The 11,428-nt window shown below is 36.4% G+C and overlaps 1 protein-coding gene across 1 annotated transcript in view; it reads right to left on the bottom strand.

The window, feature by feature from the left end:
* Positions 1-10,991, bottom strand: part of wars2 (tryptophanyl tRNA synthetase 2, mitochondrial) — a 95,114-nt gene extending 84,123 nt beyond the window's left edge. Inside the window, exon 1 of the mRNA XM_028800755.2 lies at positions 10,857-10,991. Within this exon, the coding sequence (XP_028656588.1) occupies positions 10,857-10,952 (96 nt within the window). The 5' untranslated portion in view covers positions 10,953-10,991. The remainder of the gene's footprint in view (positions 1-10,856) is intronic.
* Positions 10,992-11,428: the final 437 nt, after the last annotated feature.

Here is an 11,428-nt window from a genome sequence, read left to right on the forward strand (position 1 = left end):
CCACTGGTTTACAAAACTGAGCAGAAACGTGTATATGCATAGTCTGAGGCTGCTGTGAAAATGTGCACGGCTTTACACCAAGTTTAATATTTATACTTCTCAATGTGAGTGTGGAAATGGGCGCACACCAACATTTTTGGTTGTTTATACAAGGCCCCAAAAATTCACTTCCCAATATGTGTCACTCACTGCAAAGACTCCTTGAAACTTCTGTCAGAGATAATAAAAGAAAAACGGAAACCCTAAAAGAGCTTTGTCTCTGTTGATGGGGTGTGTCTATAAAGGATTTTAACCAAAACACTGCCTTAGTAGAACTACACAGTTGTGAATTAACAATTATTGTAAAATAAACTAATTTTTGAAGTACAAAACCCATTAAAAGTTATATAAATATGGTGTCAAACAATGTCATAGTGTAAAAAAAAAAAAAAATGTGCGGCACAGTAATTAGCAGCATTATTTACCTTACCAGGTAACCTGGGCTCAAATTTTGTGCTTTATTGTTTTTCAAGTAGTGTTTGCACATTTTCTTTTTCTACAATATGCCCAAACACTGTCCAGGGTTGGACCCTACCTTGTACACATTGCTGTCAGGATAGGCTTCACCCTACCCCATAACGCTGAACTGGATTAAGCAGGTTTGAGAATGTTATTTCCAAGACAATGTGAAAGTAAAGATGACCACGTTTCTATCTTTAAATAATCTGCTCATATTCCTCTGAGCAATAAAAAAATAAATATAGTGTGATTACCTGCTGATTAAATATAAAAAAGTGATGAAATCATCAGTGTGCTATCTTGGTGACCTGACACAAAACTCAGTAAAATCTCAATCATCCATGGAAAATGGAAACCACTAACGGTAATGTTATTCGGCATTAAGGTATTAATGTTAATGTTCTTCTGTACTGTAATTTCTTTTTAAATTCTGTTATATTATGTTTTGTTAGTATATTGTGGTTAATATATTTTGTTAATATATTGCAGCTTGTGATGCACAGTGGGGGAACATAAAGGGTGGAATGCTGTTTAAGTGAACGGACTGGGTGAAAGGTTTCTGTTAGGAGATTAGTGACAGGAAAAGTTACGAGAAAAAATAAAGTCTGCAGTACAGAGAAAGACAGAACTTGAGTGGCAGGAGATAAACTGATTGGTAGGGAAAGCTTTCCTTTATTGTTTTGGAGGTATGCTCCTTAACCCAGATAATGGAGTACAAGACAGGGCAACGTTTGTACGTAACAAAGACTCCAAGTAAAACATGGAATACTCGACTACTTATGAGCTGTGTTTGCTTATCTTACTGGTCATTACAATATTATATGAATTAATTTACTTTGTTAAAACTAAATTATATTTTGTTAATATTGTTTTGTTTAGTTAATAAATTCGACTATTTGCTAAATTAATCTACTGAATATCATTTTAAAAGTAGCTGCTCTGTTATCTGTCTTTTCTCTTATCCATCACTGCCTTGGTCCTGACACCTGATGGATAATCGAGGTTTTACTGTATTTCCAAAGGCAGTTCAGCATACCAGCTCCAATTAAAAAGTTCTCACTTATACATGCGGGGGAAAAAAATAATATGTTCTACATTTAAAAAGTACCTGTAATTAATTCTACTTTCAGGGCATTAATCATGAAAATTCAACTCAAAGATTACAATATCTGATAAAATAAATGTCCTGTAATTTTAAAGGATGTAGACTAGGAACAGGCAATCCCTTTGTCAATGCAATAGCTAAAGACAGCTCATCGTGGTCACCATAATCACTTCAGATGAAAAAAACAGTAGTCAGACTAAGGACAACCAGCTAAATAATTTCACATAAGTAAGAATATGTTTAAATTCTGCAGATTTAGCAAATTACAGTGGGGACCTAAAGAATACATGATTCTCTCCACAAAAATGGAGGCCTGCTATCCGCAGATCAGGAGACAGCAGGTGAAAGTGTTCACAAATGAAGATAGAGACAGTAATGATACTGACTAACAGATTTTTATACATGCAGCAAAAGTGCAGGTTGAACCAAAAAGTACTGGTGAAGTGGGCCATAAGTAAAAAGATAAAGCTCTCAGTATTTCAATGTCTCCATTCCCAACTTTGGATACTAACACATGATGACAAAATAATGAGACTGCACACACGACTAGCCAAAATGAGGTTGGTTTACAGGGTTGCTTAGCTGTTTCAAACTGACTAGTAGAAGAGGCTGTCAAAGAGATTGTCATACTAAACTTGCTGCGCCACCACATCTGAAAGTGCCATGTGGGATTATTAAGGCATCTGGTATGGTTGCCTTTGTGTAACACCAAAAGAGGTATAATAGGTAGAGCACCCTTGGAAGAACCCTGGGGCAAAACCATTTGACTCTGGAAGGACTACATGTCTCTATTCTGCAAGAAACAGGGAATACCTCATGAGTTGTTCATAACATGAATTATGGTCTGATCTGCTCAGCTTGTTATTAAGCACTCTCAATAGCAATAGCTGTTGGGAAAAGAATAAAGATTACATTTAAAGCATAACCATTTTGAGGCATCATCGTTTCTTACTTTAGATTAAATGCAGCTGCAGTCATTTAAAGGTAAAAAAAAAACATTATTTCATGTATACAAAACAAATGGGGGGGCTCTCTTGACCTGCTTTATATATTATTGTCAACAACTGTAAAGAAGAAAAAGGTTCCGTTAATGCTCACATTTTGAAACTACCTTGCACAGGGTGGGAAAAGGGTTTCCCAAGTTGCCTTCCACACAGCAGTACTAATAGATTTTAATATTGAAAACCAATTATAACAATGAAATATACTGATAATATCAAAGGCAGGCTAGGCTTTCCTCTAGCCAAGACAGACTAAACTGCCTGAAGGCAATGACATATTCTTCAGACTTTACAAAGTTTTGTAGCTTTACTACATACAAAGGTACTGGTCAACCTATAAAAATATAAAAACATTTAAAATTAAGCTTCTTCTCTCCTTCAATGCTACTAGACAAGCTAAAGACAAGATTTTACAGTACTTCAATAGATGAAAATTTTCAAATAGGAAGCTTTTACATCTAGTTATTTTCAAGCCTTATTTTTAAATATTTGATGATAAACAGGTAAATTCAGTTTGTTTTCAATTAGAAAATCTGAATGAGCACCAAAATGTGGAGCATGACTTATATAAAAAAGTTAGGTTCAGAAAGATTCCAAAAAAACTCATGAGCAGTTCATTTTCAGAAAATGTATTGTGGTCTATCACACAATGTTTACTAAGTCAGTATGTTGCAAAATTCAGAATTTTTGGCTTTCATAAGAAACAAAAAATACCAACTAGCTACAAATTTAGAAGAAGACATATGTAATAAAAGTAACAATTTATTCTACTGAAAATGAACTCTATGCAATGAATATATAAGCAGCATTAAGGACTTTGTCACCATTTTCAATCAATGTGTGCTTTCATGTGCATGTGTAGCCAAATGTAACCAGCCACACATGCTTCCGCGCAATAATCACTGCCACATGTAAGCAACTCAATCTGCATTGGGCTGGTAAGGCTATATAAACCTCTGCTTGTGCTGTACTTCCCACAGTCCTAAGTATATGTCTCAGGTGTGCCGTCCCAGAAAGTACAGCTGCTGGTTGAGAGAGGTGACCATCTTAGAACTTCCTAAGGGAAGACAGTATGTCCCTGTTAAGGGTTCAATTACCAGTAAGTAGTGACTTTTTGTGCCATCACTATTTATTTTCCGACTCTACGAGGTACTGAATCATTACCAAAAAGCAAAGGATGTTTAAGCATTAGGTTAACATACTGTATATACCTATGGCTTATTTTAGTCTGTTTGTATTTTTCATTTAAAGTACAATAATACTGCCTCTGTTATTTTACTAATAAATCTGAGACTTTTTTCTTTAAGTAAAATATTATGCATTTTGTCAATATTTCCATTAATGGACATTTGCAGTACAAGTTAAAATACAAAAAAAAAACCAAAAACAAAATTAGGTTACAAATGTCACCAGGAACGGAATAAATAGTCTCAATTTTAAATTCATGAACAAAAAAAAAAAGTCACACAGAGTGAGAATAGGAGGTATGAGGCAACAACTACATTGTTTTTGGTCAAACACTCTTTCACTAACAACATGATGTGTGTAGATAACAACAACATTTATTTTATATACAGTGGTACCTCAGTTCACGACCATAATTCGTTCCAAAACTCTGGTAACCCGATTTGGTCGTGAACCGAAGTAATTTCCCCCATAGGATTGTATGTAAATACAATTAATCCGTTCCAGACCGTACGAACTGTATGTAAATACATTTTTAAAAAGTTTTTAAACACAAATATAGTTAATTAAACCACAGAATACATATCGTAATAGTAAACTAAATGTAAAAACATTGAATAACGCTGAGAAAACCTTGAACAACAGAGAAAACTTAACACTGCAAGAGTTTGCGCTATAGCGGTACGAACCACTCGCTAAAAAACACTTTTTTAATGAGTTTTAAGCACAGGGGAAAAAATGAACATTTGAAAAATCCGTAATTTAATAAACCACCAAGAAAAGTAACATTGCAACAATGCACGCTACGAAACCGATCGCTGTAAACAGAAGTGAAAACAAAATCAAGCCCGGTGCATTCTTTAACTGCCTTCTCTGCCTTATGCGTCCAGCCCTCCTCCATCCCCCTCTCTCGTGTGCGCCTGTGTGTGTGTCTCTCTCTCTCTCGTGTGTGTGTGTGTGTCTCTCTCTCTCTCTCTCTCTCTCGTGTCTGTCTGTCTCTGTCTCTCTCTCTCTCGCGCATGCGTGTGTCTCTGTCTCTCTCTCACGTGCGTGCGTGCGTGTGTGTGTCTCTCTCTCTCTCTCGTGTGTGTGTGTCTCTCTCTCTCTCGTGTGTGTGTGTGTCACTCTCTCTCTCTCTGGCTCGCTGCACAGGGAATGCACAGGGAGAGACTGAATACGTGCGGAAATCATCGGCGCGCACAAACCGAAAATGAAACTGGCTTGTTTGTATACCGAGTGTGTGGTCGTGAACAGATGCAAAAGTTTGGCGAACTTTTTGGTCGTAAACCAATTTGTATGTGTTCAGAGACGTTCATGAACCGAGGTTCCACTGTAGCATGTTTTCATACACTGCACTGTCAAGGTGCAAAATGCAGTTTTACATGCACCAGTCCTCCAGACATTTTTTCCTGATGCATTCCCATGGACCCCTCACCAGTTCAGCATATTATTACTGGTTAGCAGTCTTATCACTGGAAAACTCTTCATCAACAAGTCCATTAAATGAGTGAACATAATTCACACGCTTGATATGACCTAACATGCTTTTCTCAGCATGGACCAAAGAAATTGCCTAAGTCAAGCACAGGGCTGTAGAAACATGCATCGCAAACAACTCAGCACAATTAGACTCTGTGGACGGATTAACAAGACTGTAAGCATGCAAAACCTAGCGAGCATTGTTGATAACTAAACCCAACTCCCGTGCTACTGACTGATTCTGGGAACTTTTGGGTTCCAATCATATATCTGTACATCTACATCTATCTTTACACACATATACACATATATCCACAAATAACCTATGTATGCAGTACAGGTGTATAACATATTAGGTTTCCTTAGATATTCAGGTGATACAACCTGCTTTACCAAAAACTATTGTATGCATGGCCAGACTCCCCTACTTTCCTTGGTGGGGGAAAATGAGAAGGAGAATCTACACTCAAAACAATCTACAAGTCTCTCTTGTCGTATAAAAAAGTGACAGTTGCAAGCTGAGGTGTTTTCAGAGATCAGTTAACAAAAAGAATCTAAGATAATCTGTAATCTCTGCTCATGCAAAACAATGCACAAGCCACAAGGATCCCAAAGAACAACGCATCGGAAGAAAGTAGGCACGCCCTAGAACTAGAATGATAATGATTTGGTTTAGAATACTGATATCTAGATTGCCCTATGCAGGTCACATGGCTGAATAAAATCTTTGCTAATTTCTCATGAAGTATTCATCAAAGTGTTTTATAAATAAATGGCAACAGTCTAGAGAGTACTCTATCATGAAAGTATTTGTTTTTGTTAGAGTAGATAGGTATGAGGGTGTAAATGATACAAAATATCTGCAAAATAATAATTACTATCACTACTTAATTGTCCCCAGATATGGAAAATCATACAGCCATGTAAAAAACATACATAAACACTGCAAAATTGTTTTTCTTTATTAACATATATGAACATATCAAGATTTTATCTTTTTTTAAACGTATCTTTAGATAAAGCATATGTAAATTATGTAAAAAACACAATGAAAATTTGACTTTGCAATAATTTATTACACAAAAAGCAAACAGATATGCCATTTGCGGTTTGAGGGGTGTCTTGCATGCACAGTTCGTTTCAATTCCCATCACAGTATCTCAATGGGATTTATTTCTGGGCTTGTTCTTGTCATTTAATTACCACTATTTCCTTCTTTTCTGCAGTTTATTGGTGAATTTACTGGTGTGTTTTCGGTTATTGTCATGTTGTAAGGTACACTTTTGGTTGAGCTTCAATCTTCTGACAAGTGATCTCACATTATCTTCGAACGCTTCTGGTGCAACAAAGTGTTCATAATGGATTTTATGATGATGAGCTGCCAGGCCTGATGTAGCAAAGAAACCCCAGACCCAAATAATTCCAACACCCATGCTTTACAGTTACAATCAAGTTTTTCTCAATTAAATGTGGTCTTTATTTTTTGCAAAAAAACGTGTTATGGTACAATGGCCAAATAACTCCATCTTTACCTCGACTATGTACAGCACATTGTTTCAAAACTCCTAGTCTTTGCCTAAATATGTACTGTATAGGCAAACTTAACTCTTGTCCTAATGTTCTTTCTAGACAGACAAAGTTCCTTCTGGTACACTTGCTTGGGCAGCCTGGCCTGAGCATGCGGACTGTTGTCTTAAGGCTTCTTCACTTGACGATATTGCTGAATATGGAATGGTGGATTTCCAAATGTTTTGAAGATCTTTTAATCTGTTCCAGACTCATATGCATCCCTAAGTGTCTTTCTGAAGGCCATGGGGAACTCTTTTGATCTAGGCATTGTGATAGCACACATTTCAATAACAATTAGCAAAACAAACTGAATGTCTGAGGAAAAAATAAGAAAGATTCAGACAAGATCCTATCTAATGAAGTATTAATCATTTGCACTTGATTCTAATTTTAAGTATTTGAAGTAGTGATAAATATAGGAATGTACTTAAATTTTCCACATGTGAAATATGCATTTGTTAATTAAATCATACAATAGACTACAAAACAAGTTATAAGTGGTATGTTATATTATCTTATCTATAGATACTGTTTAAATAAAATCATATCTTAATATGTTCACATGTCAAAAAAGAAAAACATTTAATGGGATATACCTACTTTTACACGATTCCATATAAAGCACATCAGTATTTCTACTCAATGTGTGTACATCATCGCAGGCACAGTTGGTCTTCTTTTGAAAAAGACAAGTCAACTAGTTGTCCTCATTCTAGTCTTTTTTTTGCTTTATACCATTGATGTGTCATGGTGGAAAGAGGTAGTTGCCCATTTTCCTCTTAGAGCTCCATAGACAGGGTCGGACTCCCAGACTTTCCCAACTCCATTCTGGAGGATATACAGGGCTGCTCACATTATATTTCTATTTGAAAAGGAAGTAGAACAAACTGAAAGGTAGACAGAACTCTGAAACCTCTTTATAGTGGTTCCCCTGTGCTTTCTCCAAAAGTTAAACATGAGTATGGGACTTAAACTATGGTACTACCTATCTGAAATGGCACATAAAATGAAAAACAATCAAATTCTTCAGGCTTTTCTTAAGACAGGAAACACTACTCAATAGCCTGACAAGGAGATGAGCTTATTCAGCAACAGCATGGCCATGTTTGTACCATAAGTGATTAAAATGAGTCAGAAATATTGTAGCTCAGAGATCAACCCACAAAAATACACAATATGCATTTAAAATACTGGAAAAAAAGATTGTTTTCAATTGCATGTTGTTACTGTTTCGTTTGTTACTTTGTCATAGCCATTGTTTTCTTGTGGTACCACAACCATTTACTACTCCATTGTGCTACTGTCATTGTTAGGCTGCACCCCATTTTCAATGTAGTACTGATTATTTGCTACAGTAAAAAAGTAAGAGAAGTCTGCAGTAAATTCAATAGTGACTTGCAACCCAAATGCAACAACCTACAACCCATACTTTAAGAAAGACTGCTCTAAGACGAAGCCTTTAAAAGAGCCAATAAAGAACTATTAAGAATATTTATGTTAGGTAGCATGCCCAGTGGGAACTGGGCGGTCTTTTGGCCTGGAACCATACAGATTTGTTTATTTCTCCAGCTTAATTGTAGTTTTTTTTTTTTTTGGTTGTTTTATTATTTTTCTATCCACCCTGGCCAACTGACCTTACCATTGGACCATTAGATAGACAGATGGACTGAATGCACACCAGAATGACCTTAAAGCTGTCCAATGTTAATGTGTCATATTTTTTTTTATATATATATATATATATATATATATATATATATATATATATATAATATATATACATACATACAGTGGGGCAAAAAAGTATTTAGTCAACAACCAATTGTGCAAGTTCTCCCACTTAAAAAGATGAGAGAGGCCTGTAATTTTCATCATAGGTATACCTCAACTATGAGAGACAAAATGAGAAAAAAAATCCAGAAAATCACATGATCTTATTTTAAAGAATTTATTTGCAAATTATGGTGGAAAACAAGAAATAAGTATTTGGTCACCTACAAACAAGCCAGATTTCTGGCTCTCATAGACCTGTAAACTTCTTCTGTAAGAGACTCCTCTGTCCTCCACTCGTTACCTGTATTAATGGCACCTGTTTGAACTCGTTATCAATATAAAAGACACCTGTCCACAACCTCAAACAGTCCACACTCCAAACTCCACTATGGCCAAGACCAAAGAGCTGTCAAAGGACACCAGAAACAAAATTGTAGACCTGCACCAGGCTGGGAAGACTGAATCTGCAATAGGTAAGCAGCTTGGTGTGAAGAAATCAACTGTGGGAGCAATTATTAGAAAATGGAAGACATACAAGACCACTGATAATCTCCCTCAATCTGGGGATCAACGCAAGATCTCACTCCGTGGGGTCAAAATGATCACAAGAACGGTGAGCAAAAATCCAGAACCACACGTGGGGACCTAGTGAATGACCTGCAGAGAGCTGGGACCAAAGTAACAAAGGCTACCATAAGTAACACACTACACCGCCAGGGACTCAAATCCTGCAGTGCCAGACGTGACCCCTGCTTAAGCCAGTACATGTGCAGGCCCATCTGAAGTTTGCTAGAGAGCATTTGGATGATCCAGAAGAGGATTGGGAGAATGTCATATGGTCAGATGAAAAAAAACTCTACTCGTTGTGTTTGGAGGAGAAAGAATGCTGAGCTGCATCCAAAGACCATACCTACTGTAAAGCATGGGGGTGGAAACATCATGCCTTGGGGCTGTTTTTCTGCAAAGGGACCAGGACGACTGATCCGTGTAAAGGAAAGAATGAATGGGGCCATGTATCGTCAGATTTGAGTGAAAACCTCCTTCCATCAGCAAGGGCATTGAAGATGAAATGTGGCTTGGTCTTTCAGTATGACAATGATCCCAAACACACCACCCCGGGTAACGAAGGAGTGGCTTCGTAAGAAGCATTTCAAGGTCCTGGAGTGGCCTAGCCAGTCTCCAGATCTCAACCCCAAAGAAAATCTTTAGAGGGAGTTTGAAAGTCCGTGTTGCCCAGCGACAGCCCCAAAACATCACTGCTCTAGAGGAGATCTGCATGGAGGAATGGGCCAAAATACCAGCAACAGTGTGTGAAAACCTTGTGAGGACTTACAGAAAACGTTTGACCTCTGTCATTGCCATCAAAGGGTATATAAAAAAGTATTGAGATGAACTTTTGTTATTGCCCAAATACTTTTTTTCCCACCAGAATTTGCAAATAAATTCTTCAAAAATCAGACAATGTGATTTTCTGGATTTGTCTTTTCTCATTTGTCTCTCATAGTTGAGGTATACCTATGATGAAAATTACAGGCCTCTCTCATCTTTTTAAGTGGGAGACCTTGCACAATTGGTGGCTGACTAAATACTTTTTTGCCCCACTGTATATAATATACAGCATCATAACGCATGCATATCCATACGCCAATTAAAAGGACTTACAAATTATGACTTATTACAAATTTATGAATTGCTTTTGAACTTATAAAGTTATTTATTGTTATTGTCCCTTTATATTCGTCATAGTTGAACAACTAAGTATTTCACTGTATTATACTACATGTATAATTTGTATGTGAAAAATAAGATTTGATTTTTTTTAATAGAGTTCTTTTTTAAGCTTTAAAATATAGGACTCTAAATATATGGTGTCTTTGGAGACTTTTGAACAGAATTATCCGTACATACGTTAAACCCAGAAATTACTGTCTGAAACATTACGTGCATTAAATAAAAACAGAAAGGAAAAAAAACTCCGTGTGTGGAAAATGTTTTCTCCATATTAATGTTTCGCCTTACTTTGTTAAAGTTAATTCTTACCAATAATAAATAGTTAAATTTACATTAAGAAATAACACTTTATAGCTTTCATATGATCTGTAACAAAAGTCGAAAGCTTTCCAGATCGAAAGTCTACCGGCCACATCGCTCGGAAACACTCGTGTTTCTAATGGACTGTTTTTATTTCTTTGTTTCATGGATTCCTTTGTCAATTTAAAATGGAATTAACAGTTTTATTCCGGTACCTGAGTATAAGTCGCTGGTTCACTGGAAAGAAATCGCTTCACAAAGCAAGTAACATTCCAAAGCTTTCTCACGCTTCCGATCGTGGGGAGCGCCATCTTGCTTGTACAGTTCAGGTCATCGGTATGGGGAAGAAAGAGGGACAAAAAGTGCGAGACAAAACGTCTTTCTTTCTTTCTTTCTTTCTTTCTATTGTAATAGAAATAAACAGTTATTATTATTATTATTATTATTATTATTATTATTATTATTATTATTATTATCCATCCATTTTCCAGCCCGCTGAATCAAACCACGGGTTCACGGGGGTCTGCTAGAGCCAATCCCAGCCAACACAGGGCACAAGGCAGGAACCAATCCTCGGGCAGGGTGCCACCCACCGCAGATTATTATTATTATTATTATTATTATTATTATTATTATTATTCTGTTAATTACTGATTCCAAACTTTCACGCTTGAGAGTCTATGAGTGAACTATTTGATTGCCTGGCACCATTCGTAGTGTTCATTAGAAATGTAATGATTTACTTCATGAAGTAGAAGTACAAAATAAACAAGAATATCAAATATTT

The sequence above is a fragment of the Erpetoichthys calabaricus genome, chromosome 4, assembly GCF_900747795.2.
Source record: "Erpetoichthys calabaricus chromosome 4, fErpCal1.3, whole genome shotgun sequence".
Taxonomy (NCBI): domain Eukaryota; kingdom Metazoa; phylum Chordata; class Cladistia; order Polypteriformes; family Polypteridae; genus Erpetoichthys; species Erpetoichthys calabaricus.